At 41.1% G+C, this 21,585-nt stretch overlaps 1 protein-coding gene across 1 annotated transcript in view; it reads left to right on the top strand.

Annotated features, from left to right (window-relative positions):
* The window catches only part of LOC138846270 (uncharacterized), a 39,069-nt gene extending 17,704 nt beyond the window's left edge, over positions 1–21,365 (top strand). Inside the window, 6 exon segments of the mRNA XM_089317158.1 lie at positions 15,117–15,243; positions 15,493–15,585; positions 16,758–18,908; positions 18,911–19,210; positions 19,213–19,279; positions 19,281–21,365. Coding sequence (XP_089173284.1) covers positions 15,117–15,243; positions 15,493–15,585; positions 16,758–18,908; positions 18,911–19,210; positions 19,213–19,279; positions 19,281–19,464 — 2,922 coding nt within the window. The 3' untranslated portion in view covers positions 19,465–21,365.
* The last annotated feature ends 220 nt before the right edge of the window (positions 21,366–21,585 follow it).

Genomic DNA, 21,585 nt, shown 5'->3' with positions numbered 1-21,585 from the left:
AAACACCCTCTGGTCATGGGCACCCACCCCAGACTGCAGCCCTAGGGGTGGGGGCCAGCCTGTGTCTCTAGGGATGCTGTGGCCTGGACTTCATTTCCCAGAGTTCCCAGGAGCTCTGACATATTCTGCATTCCAAGTGTCTGTGCGCATGCGCGTGCTAGTGCCCGCCCATGGGCCTCTGAGTTGGGACCAGAGGGAGTTCATTCCCTGATCTGAGTCAACCCTGGAGGCTGTGCTGCACCTTCTCCCACATTTACTGCATCTCCTGCTCTGCACGTGTGATCCCAGGCAGTTTCCGAGTGCTCACCCCGAGCCTGCCTCCTGCTGCTGCTTCCCTCTTCATCGTCCACGTGCAGGGACTCTCTGCCCCTCACTCCCGCTTCACTCCCCGTGTGTGCAGAAGAAAGAGTACCTGCTCCCGGGACTTTCTGCAGCAGATTTGGGGTACAGGAAGGGTCAGGGACGCATGTGGGAGAAGGGTGGGTGCCAGGGTGGCTGGCGGCCCCCAGTGAGGCTCACTTCTCAGCGATCATGGCAGCTTTCCCCCGAGGTCAGGACTGGAATGCTCTAGGGATGCTGTGGCCTGGACTCCATTTCCCAGAGTCCCCAGGAGCTCCGAGGATTTCTGTGTTCTGAATTCCTGTGCGCGTGCACGTGCTACTGCCCACCAGGGCTGTTCTGTCTCCCACCTCCGCTTCCCAGGCTCCCAGCGCCCAACTGTCCCTCATGTGCTTTATTTAGTGGTTATGGGAGAGAGAGGGCAGCGTTCTGGGAACCTGCACATGCAGGCAGCTGAGAGCACCGGGAAGGAAGGCAGGGAGAGACTGCTCTCCACAGTTAAATAAGCCCGGTTCCCACTGCAAGTGGTCTCTGAATGTAGTCTGGCCGGTCCACCTGCTGTTTCCTGGGCTGGTTCCTGCGGGGTGGGGCTGCATAGCCTTCAGCAGAGAGCCTGGGGCAGCAGAGGGGTGGGAAGGAAGCTCTGACTGGGATCTGCCCCACTGCTTCATCCTACACCTCATCTTCCTGGTGGGGTCCCTGTGGACACACCTGCCGGGTGTGGCCCTGAGTGTTCAGCTTTTTCCCAGAGGGAGCAGTGTGAAGCGTGTGCAGTAGCTTTGGGGATTGATCCCATTTCTGTATTTAATTAACAGATTTTATACAATCTGGAATTTGAGGCTGTTACGGAAAGCTGGGGTGGGAAAACTCTCTTCTTTCAAAGACATAAAGACAGTGGGGGGTCCAAGGAGTGTATTAATGCCTCCAGGTTCAGCTGGAATGATTTCCTGTGAATTGAGCATCAAACTCAAGGTTCTTAGAATATTTGTAGGATCATCAGCATCATACCTCAGCTGTTACAGCATTGGTGGGTTTAAATGCAGCCTACATGACTTAGGACCACGTTTCCAATGGTTGGTGGGTCCAGTATGTTTGTAAAAAAAGATGCCAGGGACAGATTTATGACTGGAGTTTACAGAAGCAGAACTTAGGACATCTTTCCTCCCTAGACAAGATTTCAGTGGGCAGCTGTTTCACTCGTTAATTGTGAGCATCCACTTTTCAAGGTTTGTGTTGGATGGGGACCACTTCTCTCTCTTTGTCTCAGGTTGTGGCCATATTTCTTCTCCAAGGCCATGGAATTGTAGCTGATGATTTCTTTGGCTGCTTTTCATTTTCTGTCCTCAGCTTTTTTTTTTTTCCCCTGTTAGGAAGGCTGTCAACTGTTTTTACCTGGCACTGATCCCTTTGCAAAGTGAGAAGTGAACTAAAATTAATGCCAGTCTACCGTGTTGTCAATAACTGGAGCTATGTTTTTAAAGAATTATTTATTTATTTGAAAGGCAGTTACACTGAGAGAGGAGAGGCAGAGAGAGAGAGAGATGTCTTCCATCTGATGGTTCACTCCCATTTGGCGGCAATGGCCAGAGGTATGCTGATCTGAGCCAGGAGCCAAGAGCTTCTTCCCAGGATGGAGCTATTTTTCTTTTAATTATTTATTTATTTGAAAGGCAGAGTTACAAAGTGGCAGAAGTAGAGATAGATGGCTCTAGCTGTGTTGATTTGAAGTCAGGAGCCAGGAGCTTTGTCCAGGTCTCCTACCCCTAGGTGCAGGGGATGAAGAATTTGGGTTACCTTCTTCTGTATTCCCAGGCCACAGTAGAGAGCTGGATGGGAATTGGAGTAGCCAGGATTCCAACCAGCACCCATATGGTTTGCTGACTCTGTAGAGAATAGCATTTGTAGAGAGTAGTCACTCTTGCCTCAGTGCTGCCCACTAACTGGAGTTATTTTAATCTGAGTTTGCATAACGTGGAGAATTACAGCTTCATAAATACAGAAAAGTAACAGTTTTTCTCTGCCCAGGTCTTTACAATTACCGAATGATCCACTGATTATCTTACATTCCCCAGTGTTTAATTAAGAAGACCAAATACTTTTCTTATTTTGGGTTCTGTGTTTAAACCCATGACATTTTTGTCATGGGAGGATAGTCTATATTTTCATAGAGACTGGTCTGTGGAAGCATCTATATAAGTTATTAATGTGAGAATGGTAAGAAAGAAGAGGGGAAGAAAAAAAATGCACCCCCCCCCCACAGAGATGCCCACATAGTGTAGAAGGTGTGCCCTTGAAAACTTGCTGACTTTATGTGACAAACTGTGTTTGAGTACTTCACATGTTCTTATAGATAGTTGTTGTCACCAAGTTACTGCTTTATTTATTTATTTGAAAAATCAGAATTACACAGAGAGAGGAAGAACGGCAGAAAGAGTTAGAGATGTCTTCTATCTGCTGTTCACTTCTGCCATTGGCTGCAAAGGCCAGAGCTGTGCCGGTCTGAAGCCTGGAGCCAGGAGCTTCTTCCAAGTCTCCCATGTGGGTGCAGAGACCCAAGGACATGGGCCATCCTCCACTGCTTTCCCATGCCAAAGAAGTGAGCTGCATTGTAGGTGGAGCAGCTGAGTTTCAAACCAGTACCCATATGGGATGCTGGCACTACAGGCAGTGGGTTTACTGGCTACGCCACAGCACTGGCCCCCAAGTTACTAATTTATGAAACTCATTTAGAACAATGAGGGCATCTAGAAAGTAAAAATAGAAACTGAATTCCGGTTTGAGGTATTAGGGTGACAGCATTTCTCCTCTTAACCCCAGTGTGTTTGAACTATTCTCCTGTGCACTTCCTATCACAGAGCTTGTGAATGGACAAGGAGTTTTGTGTTTTTGCTGGGAAGAGCTGCTTCACACCCATGAAACAACAGTAAAACCTTTTTCTGAGCAAACATGCTGTGTGCCTGTTAATAGGACTTGGAAGCAGCAAGGATTGGATTCCTAGATTCATCTCCCTAACTGGCTGTCCTTGGCACATCAGTCCCTTCACTACTGTCAGTTTTGGCAATGTACTCAAAATTTGTAAGAGACAAATATTTCATATGAAGTACATAATCTGGTAACATAGCAGTGATGGCTTTAAGGAAAGATGCCTTGTGAGGAAGCAGTCTGATGGTGTCCATTCATCTTCCCATTAATTACATTTATGATGTCTACCACAGGTTGGGAGAAAGGAATCCTCTTTCTGAATTGCATTAATGCGGGAACACTCATCTACAGTTTATCAAAGATTTTCTGTGTGAGAGAATTGCCAAAATACTACATTGTGTATGGTTTATTTTTATGATTTATTTTATTTACTTGAAAGGCATATGTACCGAGAGAGAAGTTTAGGCTGAGAGATCTTCCATCAATAGGTTCACTTCCCAAATGGCTGCAATGGCTGTGGCTAGGCTAGGCTGAAGCCAGGATTTAGGAGTTTCTTCCTAGTCTCCACTTGGGGACAGGGGCCTAAGCACTTGGGCCATCCTCTGCTCCTTTCCCAGGTGCATTAGGAGGGGGCTGAGTTGGAAATGGAGCAGCAGATCTTCAACCAGTACTGTGTGGGATGCTGGCACTGCAGGCAGCAGCTTAACCCACTATGCCCACCCGAGGTTGGTTTTTTCACAGGGAATGAACATTTTTTTTTTCCTAACTCTCAAGATAAAGATTATAGTAGATAATAGATAATGATGTTTGGTTATAATTTGAGTTTCATTAGCTTTTTCTTTAGTGTAGATTTTTGAAATTAGGAGTCCTACTATTCATCTTATGCTCTCCTTGCTTTGATAAATAAAGTTTCTCCTATCTTTTAAAATACTTTTAAAAATATGTTTTAAAAAAGGCTTACTTTGTGAATTTGAAAGGCAGAAGGGGAGAGAGAGAGAGAAGAAAGAAAGAAAGAAAGAAAGACAGAAAAGAAAAGAAAAGAAAAGAAAAAAGAGGAAAGAAAGGAAAGAGGAAAAAAAGGAAAGAGGAAACAAAGAAAGAAAGAGGAAGGAAAGGAAAGGAAGAAGGAAGGAAGGAAGGAAGGAAAGAAAGAAAGAAAGAAGAAAGGAAGAAAGGGAGGGAGGGATCTGTTTTAAACTTCCCCCAATGGTTGCAGAACTTCCCACAGTGGTTGCAGTGGCCAGACAGCACCAGATTGAAGCCAAAAGCCTGGAACTCTTGGACTTCCATGTGAGTGGCAGGAACCCGACTTTTGGCCCATCTTCTGCTTCCTTTCCCTGGCATATTAATAGGGGACTGATTTGAAATGAAGCAGCTGGGACTGGAACTGGTGCTCATGGGATGCTGGCATTGTTGGTTATAAACCATGTAAGGCTGATCAGAAATTTCAAGTTGAAAGACCATATTGATTTATTGTTCTTTTAAAGATTTTTTTTTTGACAGGCAGAGTGTACAGTGAGAGAGAGACAGACAGAGAGAAAGGTCTTGCTTTTCCATTGGTTCACCCCCCAGTGGCTGCTGCAGCAGGTGCACTGCGGCCAGTGCACCGTGCTGATCCAAAGCCAGGAGCCAGGAGCTTCTGGGTCTCCCACATGGGTACAGGAGCCCAAGGACTTGGGCCACTTTCCACTGATATCCCAGGCCACAGCAGAGAGCTGGATCATAGAGGAGCAGCCAGGACTAGTACCAGTGCCCATAAAGGATGCTGGCACTCCAGGCCAGGGCATTAACTTGCTGCGCCACAGCACCTACCCCGATTTATTGATTTTTGAGCTGTGTATTTGATTAATCACTGCTAACCAATGAAGATAGTGCTGGAGGATATTTGTTCCTATTTTTATGCTGTTAAGTATGGAAGTGTTTTCCTAATTTCATTTTCAAATAGCTCATTGTTAGTATAATGGAATGCTTTTGATTTTTAAAATGTTATTGAAACAATTTTTGATTTTAATGTGTACTAGTCATTCATTATTATAGGGTATACTGCACTATTTGATTAGATGAAAGTGATTATGCTAAACACCTACTGTTTCTGTTTCTTCTTCATGATTTGAGGCTACCAGCTCCTCTTCAGTTCTTTACAAAGGACCTAATATGGTATATTATCATCATCTAATGATTTTGTGGAACACCAGCAGTTACTTGTGAATCACTGTAGTTTGGTACCTGTCATCCAATCCTCGTCTGTCCCTAGCCTCTACCCTTCTCTGACAAGAACAATTCTCTGTTCAGATGCATTATTTTTTTTCACTTCCATACGTGATAAGGTACATGTGACATTTGTGTTTCTGTTTCTGGCTTATTTCAGTTAATGTAACAATATTTATTCTTTTTTGTGTCTAAATAATGATCCCTTGTACATTTTTTTATTCAGCTAGGTTGGTTCCAAATCATGGCTGCAGTGAACTGCGTTATACTGACAATGGGAAAATTGCTGTCTCTTTGATATGCTCTTTTCATTTCCTTATAATTTCCTTCTAATAAAATTTTCTTCTAATATATAGCGAAGAGCAAAATAATTCTGTCAAATGGTAGATTTATTTTTCTTTTTTGAGGAATGATCATTCTTTTCTCCATAACAGCTATACTAATTCATGTTTTCACCCTCCATGTGTGAGGATTTTCTTTTCCAATATCATCTCTAGGATTTGTCCTTTTTTGTCTTTTTGGAATAAGATGATAGGATATTGGGTTTTTGTTTTCTAATCAGTTTATTTGTTTATTAAAGATTTATTTATTTGAAAGGTGGAGTTACAGAAGGAAAGACACCATCTGCTGGCTCATACCCCAAAGATTTGCAACAATTGTGGCTGGGGCAGGCTGAAGTCAGGAGCTTCATTTAGGTCCCCCACATGAGAGGCAGGGGCCGAGTCCTTGGTCCATCTTCTGCTTTCCCAGGTGCATTAGCAGGGAGCTGAATTGGAAATGGATTAGCTCGAATTCAAACTGCAACTCACATGGAATGGTGGCATCACAGGTGGCAGTTTATCCCATTTTGCTGCAATGCTAGCCCCTTTGTGAATTTAATTCCTCAAAAAGTGGTCAGTAGTTTTGCATCCATCTCGCTTCCTTTCCTTTCTGTTATTATTCAACTTATTGGAGTCTTATTTTTGTCCCCACTATTCCTCTCAAATTGGTCTTCCCAAGGTCATTAGTGATATCTGTGTTGGTTACATGCAATGTTTGCTTTAAATACCTCATTTACTGAGTGCACATCATTCACGTAGCACTTCACTGAAGTTCTACTATGCGCCAAATCCTCTTCTAAGCACAGAATACAGGCCACTTCTCTCTTAGGAGTTAATATGACAATATGCTAACAGGAAAATGTAAAATATAGTTTCCTTAAGAATAAGTTGCATTATGAAAGTGAAGCAGAGGGGCCGGCACTGTGATGTAGTGGGTAAAATTGCCGCCTACAGTACCGGCATCCCACATGGGTGCTGGTTCGAGTCCTGGCTGCTCAACTCTCTGCTATGGGCTGGGAAAGCAGTGCAAGATGGCCCAAGTGCTTGGGTCCCTGCACCCATATGGAGGACCTGGAGGAAGCTCCTGGATTCCAGTGTTGGATCTGTGCAGCCCCAGCTGTTGCAGCCATTTGGGGAGTGACCCAGCAGATAGACCTCCCTCTCTATTTTTCTCTGCATAACTCCAACTTTCAAATAAATAAGTCTTTAAAAAATATAACATGAAGCGGAGTAAAGAGGTTTGGAAGGTAGCATACATTTCTTAGCTCCCTCCTCAAACACTGCACCCTCACCATTCATCACCTCTCATCTCCTTGGCTTTTCTCTATCATTTCAATTACTCTGTTTCAGTTCATTTGCCATTTCTTCTGCCTAAAATTAGATGTGGATATTGCTCAGGTGTTTACCATTGCAGTGCTTGTCCTCATACTTTACAAATATGTGTAGTGCCTGGGTAAACTCATCTACTCCTCATGACTTAATACTTATTATTTTGTTAAAGAAATTTACATTTATCCTGAACACAGAACTCATATGCAACTATGACCATCACAGGTTCCTCAAAAGCAATATCAGAAAAATTAAAAGTAAAATTTGCTTTCCCTTTGTTAAAGCTTACCTCAGAATATATCACTGACATTCTTTTTTTTAAATATTTTTTAATTTAGTATATATAAATTTCCAAAGTACAGTTAATGGATTACAATGGCTCCCCCCCCCATAATTTTTTTTTTTGATGGACAGAGTGGACAGTGAGAGAGAGACGGAGAGAAAGGTCTTGCATTTTTGTTGGTTCACCCCCCAACGGCTTCTGCGGCTGGTGCACCACGCTGATCCAATGCCAGGAGCCAGGTGCTTCCCCTGGTCTCCCATGTGGGTGCAGGGCCCAAGCACTTGGGCCATCCTCCACTGCACTCCTGGGCCATAGCAGAGAGCTGGCTTGGAAGAGGGGCAACTGGGATAGAATCAGGTGCCCCGACCGGGACTAGAACCCAATGTGCCGACGCCACAAGGCGGAGGATTAGCCTATTGAGCCACGGCACCGGCCGCAGTTATCTTTCATTATTCACTTTTTTTCATTATTCACTGCCCTGCAACTTGATTCATTCTTGTTTTTTTCTGGGTCCTGCGGAATGGTAGTAGGTTTCTTCTGGGATATCCTTTTTTGTGTTAGTAGATATTTGGTCATCTAAAATCATAGTTTTTAGTTTCTATATTTCTCTGCTAATCATGAGGACCTTCCAGATGACTGCAGAAAACACTGGCAGAAATGAGGATGTATAAATTTGCTAACAAAATTCCTCAGAGAATTTGATTTAAATTGTGGAATTTTACAACTGAGAGTTGCAGAGGTTGAAAATATCAGATCAAGGCCCTAATAGGCTTGATTTTTCCAGAAGCCTTTCTCCTGATGTGACAGACATATATATCATTTGACCTGCTTAAAAGCACTTTCTTCAGATAGAGTCACATTGGTGGTTAGCACTTCAATGTTTGAGTTTTAGGGAGGCACATTTCAATCCATAACAGCAAAAGGGGCCCTGTGGTCTGCCTGATAGACAGCCAACTCTGGGGAGGACAGAAGTTTTGAAATGAGTGTAGGATTTCTTACAGTATTACTTTCAGTACTAACTCCACCAAAAGTTGTGCATTCATGTACACACAAACAAAAATACCTATACACATTAACACATTCTACAGTGGAAGTGCCTGATGGTTGTGTACAGGTAACATCAATATAATGCTTCATAAGATGCATATGATAGTCAATATTTATAATTGCTAAAAGATGAATACTGATGTGTGGAAAATAAAAGCTAAACCTTACCTTACAATATTGTAGCCTAGTCTACATAAAAGACATCTTCCTAAAACCTGTCACTGGCCCACACTGTGTCATAGTAGAATTAAGCCTCCACCTGCAGCACCAGCATTCCATGTGGGCACCAGTTTGAGTCCCTGCTTCTGCACTTCCAATCCAGCTCTTTGCTAATGGCCTAGGAAAGCAGTGGAATATAGCATGAATGCTTGGGCCCCTGCACCCACATTGGTGACCTGGAGGAAGCTGCTGACTCCTGGCTTCTGGCACCTGGCTTCAGATTGGCCCAGCTCCAGCCATTTTGGCCACTTGGGGGGTGAACCTGTGGGTAGAAGCCTCTCTCTCTTTCTCTTCCTCTCTATATCTCTAACTCTGTCTCACAATAAATATTTTTAAAAACTTTGCACATTTTAAATTTCTGATACTCTAAACTAGCACAGAACTACATTATACATTGGAAAGATACATTCAAAAATTATAAATCTAGTGCATTGCAACCAATTTTTAACAAATACTTCTGATTTTCTCAGCATTATGTACTAAATTAATGACATAATGAGTCATTGTAAGTTTTTCAGCTCTTTGAAAGGCAGTGCTATAAAGTGAGAGAGGGAGAGATCTTCCTTCTGATTTGTTCACTCCTCAAATGGCTGCAATGACTGTGGCTAGGCCAGACTGATGTCAGGAGCTAGGGTCTTCTTCCAGGTCTCTCACATGGGAGCAGGAGCTCAAATAATTTGAGTCATCCTGTGCTGCTTTCCCAGACACATTTGCAGGGAACTGGATCAGTTTGGAGCATTAATGTCTATGATGCTCTCCTTGCAGTTAAAAGAATTAGAACACATCTCGATTATGGGTGGGCCAAGTACAACAGCTTCCAGTTGTCCAAGGTTTGGACTAGATGGGTTCTAAGAAAGTTTGTTAAAATAGTTATTAATCATAACTCTCAGTTTAAGCTTTTCTCACCATATTTTCATGTTTTCTGATGTTAATATCTATGGGAAAATTGGGTCTCTGGATTGCAATGGATGAAAGCATCCAGACTAACAGTAATAAGGTCAACAGGCAGCAGAATGGTGTCCTCTGAACTTAAATAGCTTTTCTTGTTTGTTAGAGGGTGACCTACTGTGTTACCCTGAGACACTTACATAGACAGTAGATACTGGAGCTGAAATAGAGTATGCCACATTTTGGTCCATCCTACATATAGTTTTTAAGGTTTATTTATTTGACAAGTACAGTTCAGACAGTGAGAGGAAGAGAAAGAGAGAAAGGTCTTCCATACACTGGTTCACTCCCCTAATGAATGCAACAGCTGGAGATGGGCAGATGCTAGGCCAGTAGCCAGGAGCTTCCAGGTCTTCCTCATAGGTGCAGGGGTCCAAGGCTATCTTCTCCTGCTTTCCCAGGCTATTGCAGAGAGCTGGATGGGAAGAGGAGCAGTGGGGACTAGAGCTAGTGCATATATGGGGTGCCAGCACTGCATGTGGAGGATTACACCACTGCACCACAGTTGCGGCCCCAGTCCATCTTTTATTAAGGAGACCTCAGTAACCATGCCCAAATTTTATTGTCCTATATTCATGGCCAATGTCCTAGCAGACAACATGGTTTGGAGAATTGTAGGCACAAGGTGTGTAGACTTCATTTCTCATAGAGCATAGTTAATAACAAGATTCCAAGAGGGGAAATTACTTGCATCATAGTCCTTGAGAACTAATGATCATCATAGGTGATCTAAAGAATTTAGAAGGTTTGTGAGCCCCTAGAATGAAAAAGTCACTGAGAGCACAAGGACAGTTTCTAGAGTTTATTTTGATGGATTTTAGCCCCTTTCATCAGAGGGAGGCCCATATAAGCTGGACTGATTTGTAGCAAAGGTGACAATTAATTTTGTAAATGAGGTATGCATTGCACTAAAACCCAAGTAGGATGATTAGGCTTGTATGTACTTGAGAAGTCTGTCAGATCATCTCATTCCTGGAGCTTGTCATCTATGTGATGCATGCTTGTGTTCCTGATAAGTGGTGGGTGTGGTTAATTGTTTTTGCAAAAATTGTGTTTGATGGCAAAGTCAATGAGGTGCCCATGTATACCTCAGAAGAAGTATCTTTTCAAGGTGAAGGCAAACTGAGACTGAGGGGCTTTTGGAAAAACTTTGAACAAAACACATTTGCCACACTTGTAATAGTTAAGACACATCATTTATCTATTGAGATGCATCAGATTTGTTAACATTAGGTATAAGGTACAGTGGACATGGTGGGTGGCATACAGCAATATGATTTTAGTAATTATCATGAGGTGCTTTTTTTTTTTTAAAAATAGATTTAGCAGATTAAATTGGGCTGCCTAATGGGGAATAGCTGGAGTAATCTCCTTTTTGTTAAATAAATCTGAGGTAATAAATGTCAGTGTAAGAAGACATTGAGTTTCCTTTTATTGAGCCATCTTTGTTATTTTAATCTGGGATCTGTGAATTCTCATTTTCTCTAGTCAAGTTGTAACTTAAAAAGTATTTTATTCCTCATCATGTTGGACTAACTCTGCTGCTTCTGGGATTTTTTTGTACATCTGACAATTGGAAATGGAGACAATAGTATAATTAAAATGAGATATACCAAGTAAAGTATGTATTTTTCTTCTGATACATATTTTGGAATTCTTCTAAAATTCCTTGTTAAATTTAGTTGAATCCCTGGTTAAGACTTTTGGAGCCACACTACTGAGTACACCTATGAAACTTTGTTCATAAATGCATATAGAACCTGGGAAAGTTGATGTATATCTTATGCTGTAGAGACATAAGATGGAACATCTTTTTTTATCCTTTTTCATTATAAAATTTAAAAACAAATTTTAGGTTTTCAATAGGATCAAATTATGATAAATTTAAATATAATTCCCAAGAATTCTTTCCACATTTGAATTTCTCCACTTATACTATGTTTCTTTAGGTTGTAAATATGTCAAGCATTAATGAGGAATTGATTATTATGTGGATATCTCTTGTGGTTAGACAAGTTCTGATGTAACCCCTCTGTGTCCAAGGAGGCTGATTTTCTAGCTGATGTATGGATCATCTTCATTGCTTCTAATGGAGACATGCATTGGTATCTGGGAATCTAGCCTCATCTGCCCATGATGTCAGCACGTCAGGACCATGGGAAATCTCCTCTGGCTTCCTTCTCAGCATGTGCCATTCCAACCACTCCCACCATCTTCACAGAATTTCTGACTCTGGGGCTTTCCTCATATTGCTCAAGAACTGTGGGGTTGGTTTCTGTGTCTGTGGATGTTAGTGTGAGGGTGAAAGGAACCTTGGAGAGCAGGACAGGTGTCTGTCTGTTGGTGACATAGGTGACAGTCATAGATCTGAGGTGTTAAGTTATGTCATTCAGGTGCACCCTGTAGATCTTGGCTGGCCTAGGAAGGGACACCAATGCCACATCCTCAGTTCTGGAGGTGGAGAAAGGGTGAATAAGGTTGAGATTTTAAAGATATTTTTGTCAAAAATTGGTGCACTGAAACAAGACCAATGTGTCTCCAGTTGTACAGAGGCAGCTACAAAAGTTCTGTAGAAAGACTGTTTCATCCAGAGCCAGCACTGTGGTGCAGTAGGTTAATCCTCCATGTGGGGTGCCGGCATCCCATATGGGCACCATTTCTAGTCCCGGCTGCTCTTCTTCTTATCCAGCTCTCTGCTGTGGCCTGGCAAAGCAGCAGAAGATGGCCTAGGAGCTTGGGCTCCTGCACCTGGGTGGGAGCCCAGGAAGAAGCACCTGACTCCTGGCTTTAGATCAGCACAGCTCCATCCATTGTGTCCATTTTGAGAGTGAACCAATGGAAGGAAGACATTTCTCTCTGCCTCTCTCTCTCACTGTCTGTAATTCTACCTGTCAAACAAATAAAATTCTTAAAATAAGAAAGAAAGTCTGTTTCATGCAAGATGGCAATGTGATGGAGCTGGGTGTTCAGGCCATTTGAGATGAAACCTGTATGGGTGACTGTCGATTGCAGCTCTGTCACTGTTTTGAACCGTCACTCACATGGGATACAGGCAGCAGCTTTACCCACTAAGCCACAGTGCCAGTCCCCAAAATAACTTTCATTAATGTAATTTTTACTGAATGTAATTCATTTCAACAATAACAAAGTTTTACTGTTTTTTTTTATTATTACAATATCATTTAATAAAATTTTGGCAATGCTTTCATTAAACCAAAGATAATTTCTGATTAATCTCTGCCACTTAATAGAGGTGGGTTCAGTTGCCATGTATTTGCATGTTTAAATAATTTTTCTTCCGTGGTGAAGTTTATGTTTTCTTTATTTATGTATTCATGATTCTTTATTCATTCTAGCACTCCTTTTTCTACAGTGCAATGTAGAAAGAAAGCCATGAAATTTTCTTTTAAATCCTTGCATTTATGTTTTCTTCCAGGTATGATTCAGGGCACCTCCAGATATTTCAGAGAGCAAAGAAAATTTATACATCACCTGCAGATTGTGTACTTTTAAAAACATATTTATTTTATGCATTTGAAAGACAGAGTCACAGAGAGTAACAGAAAAAGAGAGAGAGAAAGAGAGTCTTGCATCTGCTGGTTCATTCCCCAAAAGGCCACAATGGTCAGAGCTGAGCCAATCTACAGGCAAGAGGCAGGATCCTTCTGCATCTCTCACATAGGTGCATGGGTTCCACGCCCTTGAGTCATCCTCCAGTACCTTCCCAGTAAGATTTGTAGGAGCAGGATTTGAGGTAGAGAAGCCAGGACTCAAACTGGCACTCATATGGGATGCTGGCTCTGAGGGCTAGGGCTTTATCCCACTGTGCAATAGCACTGGCCCTGTAAGTGTTTTTTTTTTTAATTATTCTCAGGTTGCTGTCAGTTTTCTTTTTAGATTTATAATAATTTGTTAATAAAAATGGAAAAATAAAGATAAATTTTATTCTTAGGGAATATATAAAAACAAGACAAATGAATTTGTCATGACTATCAAGCATTGAAGTACTCTAACATAAGGCAATTTGTTCTCATCTTTCTGTTGCCATAGCAAATACATATTATTTATATTTTTAAATGAGGCTTCAAGGATAATATTCGAAATTGGGGGTCATGATGTCAAATACAGTCGTTATTGTTATATAGAAGATGTAGTGGGCAGTGTTTCAGTACCACCATGGAAATAAACACTGAACATTCTGCAAGGGTAAGAGTTAGCTAGTGCTAAAACACAAATCAGTTGCATTTATTTTTTTAATTGTTAGAGTAATGCAGACCTTCATAATTTGGGGAGCTGACCTTGATTCAGAGATAGCATAAGGGCTGTGTGAGGAAAAAAATCTATTGCAGGTTCTTTTATGTTTTAAGTTTTTATTTAAAAATTTATTTTTTATTTGAAAGTCAGAGTTACAAAGAGAGGCAGAGAGAAAGAGAGAGGAGAGATCTTCATCTGCTGGTTTACTCCCTGGCTGCCCACAATGCCCGGAGCTGTGCTGATCTGAAGCCAGGAGCCAGAGCTTCTTCTCAGTCTCCCACATGGGTTAAAGGGCCCAAGGGTTTGGTTCTTCTTCTACTGCTTTCCCAGGTCATAGCAGAGTGCTAGAGCAGAAGTGGAGCAGCTGGGTCTATAAATGGCACCCATATGAGATGTCAGCACTTTAGGCAAGGGTGTTAACACACTGCACCACAGCTCTGGCCCCAAGATTTATTTATTAACTTATTTGAAAGGCAAACAGAGATATAGAAGGATGGGTAGTAAGAAAGAGATACCTTCCATCTACTGGTTCATTCACAAAATGACCACAGGCATCCCATGTGGAGCACCAAGGACTCAAACTGTTCACATGGGATGCCTGAATTGCAGGTGGAGGGTGCAGGCTTATCTGCTGCACCATAATACTGGTGCCTACTACAGGTTCATGAACAAATCTCTGCATTTCCCTCAGTCACAAATGCAGATTATAGTACAGAATTTCTCAAGGAAATTTCTTTGGAAATTTGATGCAGAGATAGAGTATCTGAGCTGGCTTCATAAACACTAAGTTAAGTCTGTAATGTCTCTTTTAAAATATTTTTTTCTCTGCCATAATTGCATTGACTGTGCATGGTGTTTTCCTGGAAATTCTTCTCTGTTCAATCTCTTCATAGCTTCCCTGATGGATTCTTGTCTTTTTCCCTGAATACTTCTGCATTCTTCTGAACATTGCTCATTCCAGAGTGACTATTGTCCCCCTTTCAGCCTACTGTGCAATTGCCCTTGACATAGTCAGGCCTTTCTGAACAGAAATTCCTGTTTCCCTCCAGCTTGGGCATTTTTCACAGCCTTTATACCACAGGTTTGATCCCCTGTTGAATGCTTCTGTGTGGCTGTCCAAATGCTCAACAAATCTGAAATGAAATGGCATCCTTCCTTCTTCCTCCATATGCATGCAGAAGTTATACAACTGCCATTTTTTGTTATGTGACAGAGTTGACATGTTGACCAGGAGTGTTCTATCACAGGTGATGATAGCATTTGAAGACCTGGCTGTGTACTTTACCTGGGAGGAATGGCAGAACATGAACCAAGCTCAGAAAATCCTGTACAGGGATGTGATGCTGGAGACCTACAGCAGCCTGTTCTCCTTGGGTGAGTGACACTCATCACATGCCCAATGGTAACATTTTCTCACTATTTGACAAATAAGTGAGCACTATTTATCAACTTTATAAATGAGGGACAGGAATAGAATTTGAGTCCATGAAGAATCTGATTATATACCATCTGAGAAGGAATTCAAATTGGAACATTTGTTGCATAGCTCCTGGACCAAGCTGTTTACCTTTAATTAACCCAAGACAGTGATTTCACAAAGTGTTACATTATTTCCATTAATAGGGCATTGCATGACCAAACCTGACTTGATCTTGAAGTTGGAGCAAGGAGCAGAGCCCTGGATGGGGAAAGAATGCTTACATCATAGCCTTCCAGGTCAGTGTGTACATAATGGTCAGGGAGGCCAAAGTAGAATCATTGCAGCAGATGTTGAGTGGTGCTCTTTCTATGAATTTTTTCCAAGTCTTACTTCAGACACAGTTATTCTACAGTATCTGTGGAGATCAGTATCTCATAAAGGCAAAGGAAATGAAGTTTCATGTGTAAATCAGCAACTGATCAAAATCTCCAGAATTGCATATTATCACAGAGGAGTGTTTATGTAAAAAATGAAAGGAGGTCACCAGGAATGACAAATTCACAATGAGATAGAAATAAATTTTGAAGAAATTAAGCAGATTCTGGTCTGCAGAAACAAATTTTTTAAATTGCTTGTGAATGTATACCGAAGGTGGTACATTGGGTCTTTCTGTAACTATTGTAGTTCTCAGAGGCTGAGGATATCAGGTTGCCTTAGAAATATCAGAAACTGTAATAGAGTGCAGATAAAACAGTTTTTCATTAGAAAAATCCCACAAATGCTGTTTCCCTGGGAAGACAGAACATGAGACAACCACAGATGGAAATCTTGTCCTTTAAATGTGATCCTGCTTGGAATACAGACACATTAAACTCTTCTCCACCTGCAAGAAAATGATCCAGTAAAAGTTTCCCATATTGATGTTTGAAATATCAGAGAAGTACAAAACAGACAATTTTATAAAAATGAACTGGAATGAATAGGACAAGGAAAAATTGATTTCTTGGCAATAGGTGATTATTTTTACCAAACATATGTCCTTTCTTTAAAATCTTATATAGTTGTTTCACCTTTGTGAAAGGCAGAAAGTCAGTGAGAGGAGAAACAGTGAGAAAGAGATTTCCTATTAGCTGCCTCCCCAGATACCTGCAACAGTTAGGTCTGACTAATTTGAAGCCAGAAGCCTGGCATTCCAACTATTCTAATCTGATGTATCACAGGGTCCCAAGCACAAGAGCCATTATCTCCTGCCCCCTGGTATACATTAGTAGAGAGCTGTATTTGAAGCAGAGTATCCTGGGCTTAAATTGGCACTGTTTTTGGATGCAGACATTCGAAGCAATGACTTGTATTCATTTTGTTAATTCTATCCCTGTTAAATACAAGTAACTTCATTCCTTTTACATGAGTATGCCAGGAAAAAGAATTGTTTGATTTATTGACAGCACTGTTTTTTTTCTCACTTCAGTTGCCATGAAAAGGGGTGACCTGATTAGGAAAAAACAGAAAAGTCAGGACAAAAATCTGAATCAGAATGTTATGAAAAACAATAAGACATCAACTCCCAAGATAATTGAATTAAGAAAAACACTTCATTTAAGTTCAAACCATATTCCAAAACTGAGTATCAAAAAGAGAATCTATTCAGGAATGAAACCTGAAGAACGCAATGTATGTCACAATGTGTATCCGCACTGTGGGCCTGTTCAACTACAAACTGGAGAAAAATTTGATGCTACTAATGTGCCTGGGAATGCTCTCCAGATCTGTGAGGCTCTTAATCAACAGCACAAAAATCAGACTGTGCAACAGGCATTTGAACCAATCGGAAAAGGGAAAGTCTTCAAAAGGAAAAATATATTTTGTAAATCTGAGAGGCATTTTATGGTAGAAAGTAAGAAATCAACTGCCACCATTGGCAAGACAACTCAAATAGAACAAGATTTCCTTAAAAATTCTAACCTCAGTATGCATCAACAAAGTCCCAGAAGAGAGAAAGTTTATGAATATAGTAGTTCTTTGGAACCTGTCATTGATCAATCACCTCTTAAAATAAATCATAGACCACATATAGGGAAGAAACCCTATGCATGTAAGCCTTGTGGAAAATCATTCAGTTATAAATTCTGCCATGCAATTCATTACGGTACTCACATAGTGGAAAACTCTCATGTGTTTAATCAACATGGAGAAGCCACTTACCAGAAGTCACAACTCATAAATCATCAGAGAATTCACTCAGGTGAGAAACCTTATGAATGTAATGACTGTGGAAAATCCTTTGGCCAGAAGTCACACCTCATAAAGCATCAGATAATTAACACAGGGAATAAACTTTATGAATGTAATAACTGTGGAAAAGCTTTTGGCCTTGAGTCACACCTCATAAATCACCAGAGAATTCACACGAGAGAGAAACCTTATGAATGCAGTGACTGTGGAAAAGCCTGTAGCCAGAAGCCAAACCTCATAACTCATCAGAAAATTCACACAGGAGAGAAACCTTATGAATGCCATGAGTGTGGGAAAGCTTTTGGCCAGAAGTCACACCTCATAACTCATCAGAAAATTCACACAGGGGAGAAACCTTATGAATGTAATGACTGTGGAAGAACCTTTGGGAAGAAGTCACACCTCATAAATCACCAGAGAATTCACACAGGGGATAAGCCTTATGAATGTAATGACTGTGGAAGAACCTTTATGTGGAAGTCACATCTCATCCTACATCAGAGAATTCACATGGGGGAAAAACCTTATGAATGTAATGACTGTGGAAAAGCCTTTGGCCAGAAGTCCCATTTCATAAATCATCAGAGAATTCACACAGGGGATAAGCCTTATGAATGTAATGACTGTGGAAAATCCTTTATGTGGAAGTCACATTTCATCCTACATCAGAGAATTCACACGGGGGAAAAACCTTATGAATGCAATGACTGTGGTAAAGCCTTTAGCCACAAGCCAAACCTCATAACTCATCAGAAAATTCACACAGGAGAGAAACCTCATGAATGCCATGAGTGTGGGAAAGCCTTTGGCCAGAAGTCACACCTCATAATGCATCAGAAAATTCACACAGGGGAGAAACCTTATGAATGCAGTGACTGTGGAAAAGCCTTTCGCTGTAAATCAACCCTCACAAATCATCAGAGAATTCACACAGGGGAGAAACCTTATGAATGTAATGACTGTGGAAAAACCTTTGGCCAGAAGTCCCATTTCATAAATCATCAGAGAATTCATACAGGGGATAAGCCTTATGAATGTAATGACTGTGGAAAATCCTTTATGTGGAAGTCACGTCTCATCCTACATCAGAGAATTCACATGGGGGAAAAACCTTATGAATGCAGTGACTGTGGTAAAGCCTTTGGCCACAAGCCAAACCTCATAACTCATCAGAAAATTCACACGGGAGAGAAACCTTATGAATGCAATGAGTGTGGCAAAGCCTTTGGCCAGAAGTCACACCTCATAACGCATCAGAAAATTCACACAGGGGAGAAACCTTACGAATGCAGTGACTGTGGAAAAGCCTTTCACCGTAAATCAACCCTCACAAATCATCAGGGCATTCACACAGGGGAGAAACCTTATGAATGTAATGACTGTGGAAAGGCTTTGGCCGGAAGTCCCATTTCATAAATCATCAGAGAATTCATACAGGGGATAAGCCTTATGAATGTAATGACTGTGGAAAATCCTTTATGTGGAAGTCACATCTCATCCTACATCAGAGAATTCACACGGGGGAAAAACCTTATGAATGCAATGACTGTGGTAAAGCCTTTAGTCACAAGCCAAACCTCATAACTCATCAGAAAATTCACACAGGAGAGAAGCCTTATGATTGCAGTGAGTGTGGGAAAGCCTTTGGCAAGAAGGCATACCTCATAAATCATCAGAGAATTCACACAGGTAGAAACCTTATGAATGTAATGACTGTGGAAAAACCTTTGGCCGGAAGTCACACCTCATAAAACACGATAATTCACACAGGAGAGAAACCTTATGAATATAATGACTGTGGAAAAGCCTTTCTGAAGAAGTCATCTCTCATCCTACATCAGAGGAGTAACACAGGGGAGAAACCCTATGAATACAATGACTGTGGGAAACCATTTGGTCACAAATCAAGCCTCATAAGTCATCAGAGAATTCACACAGTGTAGAAAGATTATGAATGTAATGACTGGAAAAGCCTTTCTGAGTAAGTCAGCTCTAGCACCCACATCAGAGAATTCACACAGGGGAAAAGCCTGATGAATGTAAAGACTGGAAAGTCTTTACCCATAAGTCAAACCTCAAAAGGCATCAGAGAAGTCACACAGGGGATAAACCTTCTGAATGCAATGACTTGGAAAAGCCTTTGGCCAAAAGTCAAGCCTTGTAAATAATTAGAGAAGCCATACAGGAGAAACCTTATGAATGTAATGACTGTGGAAAAGTTTTCTTTGCAAATTTCTATGCAGTTCAGAGCTCAATGAATATCAAAGAAGTCACAGGAGAGAAACTTCATGATGGCAATGACTGCAGAAGCCTCTGTTCATATGATAAACATCACAAAGCATCAGAGAATTCACATGGGGAGAAATGTCATGAATAATGATAGTAGAAAGTCTTTTGTTATAATTTTAAACTAATAAAACATCACAGAATTAACAGGGAATTTTCCACACAATTGCCTTTTTGTGCAAGTTCCTTTTCATTAAATAACAGAATCCATTAAGAGGAGAACAATAAGATTATAATCAGTGTGGATATGCCTTTGGTGCCAATTATACCTCATCAAGCATAACAGAATTCACATGGGGAAAATCTTATGAATGTAATGACTCAAAGTCTTTTACCATAACTTAGCCCACATTACACATCATCAAATTCATACAGGGAAAAAAACCTTTGAAAGTAATCTTGTGGAAAAGCCTTTACTTAGAAGTCGTACCCCACAAGACATCAGAGAATTCACATGGGGGAGAATTCTTATGAATGTAATGAGAGTTGGAAAGGTCTGCCAAAATCTCAGCTTACAACATCAGAATTCACAAAGTGGAGATCTTATGAATGAAATAAATGTGGGAAAGCTTTTTGTCATAGGTCATACCTCATAATCCATCATCTAATTTGAACGGGGAGAGACTTTGAGAATATAATAAGGGATTGGCTCTGTGGCTCATTTGGTTAATCACCCCCCTGTGGTACCGGCATTTCATATGGGCACCGGGTTCTAGTACTGGTCACTCCTTCCAGTCCAGGTCTCTGCTGTGGCCCAGGAAGGCAGTGAAGGATGGCTCAAGTCCTTGGGCCCCTGCACCAGCATGGGAAACCAGGAGGAAGCACCTGGATCCTGGCTTTGGATCGGCATAATTCCAGCTGCAGCAGCCACTTGGGGGAGAACCAATGTAAGAAAGATGTTTTTCTCTGTCTCTCTAACTCTATCTGTCATAGAAAGAAAGAGTGAGAGAGGGAGGGAGGGAGAGAGAGAGAGAGAGAGAGAGAGAGAGAGAGAATGTATATATTGCATGTGGAAGAGTTTCCCTTCCCTGTAGTATGTCCTGAAATCTGGTATTGTGATGCCTCCAGCTTTGTTTTTGTTGTACAAGATTGCTTTAGCTATTCGAGGTCTCCTGTGCCTCCATATGAATTTCAGCATCATTTTTCCAGATCTGAGAAGAATGTCTTTGGTATCCTGATTGGAATTGCATTGAATCTATAAATTGCTTTTGGCATAATGGGCATTTTGATGATATTGATTCTTCCAATCCATGAGCATGGAAGATTTTTCCATTTTTTGGTATCCTCTTCTATTTCTTTAAGGTTTTGTAATTCTTATCATAGAGATCTTTGACATCCTTGGTCAAGTTTATTCCCAGGTATTTGTTTTTGTAGCTATTGTGAATGGGATTGATCTTAGCAGTTCTTTCTCAGCTATGGTATTGCCTGTGTACATAAATGCTGTTGATTTTTGTGCATGGATTTTATTACCTGCTACTTTGCCAAACTCTTCTATGAGTTCCATTAGTCTAGTAGAGTTCTTTGGATCCCCTAAATAAAGAATCATATCATCTGCAAAGAGGGATAGTTGACTTCTTCCTTCCCAATTTGTATCCCTTTAATTTCTTCTTGCCCAATGGGTTTGGCTATAACTTCCAGTACTATATTGAATAGCAATGGTGAAAGTCGGCATCCCTGTCTAGTGTAATGAATGTGGAAGACATTTTCTGGGAATTCAGGCTTGTATGAATATAGAATTCACAACAGGTCATATTTTTTGAATGCTGTAAGTATGAGCA

The sequence above is a fragment of the Oryctolagus cuniculus genome, chromosome 17 (assembly GCF_051225735.1).
Source record: "Oryctolagus cuniculus isolate XC-2025 breed Fujian yellow rabbit chromosome 17, ASM5122573v1, whole genome shotgun sequence".
In the NCBI taxonomy this organism is placed as follows: domain Eukaryota; kingdom Metazoa; phylum Chordata; class Mammalia; order Lagomorpha; family Leporidae; genus Oryctolagus; species Oryctolagus cuniculus.
The sequence above is the reverse complement of the archived record's forward strand: the minus strand, read 5'-3'. Positions and strand labels throughout refer to the sequence as shown.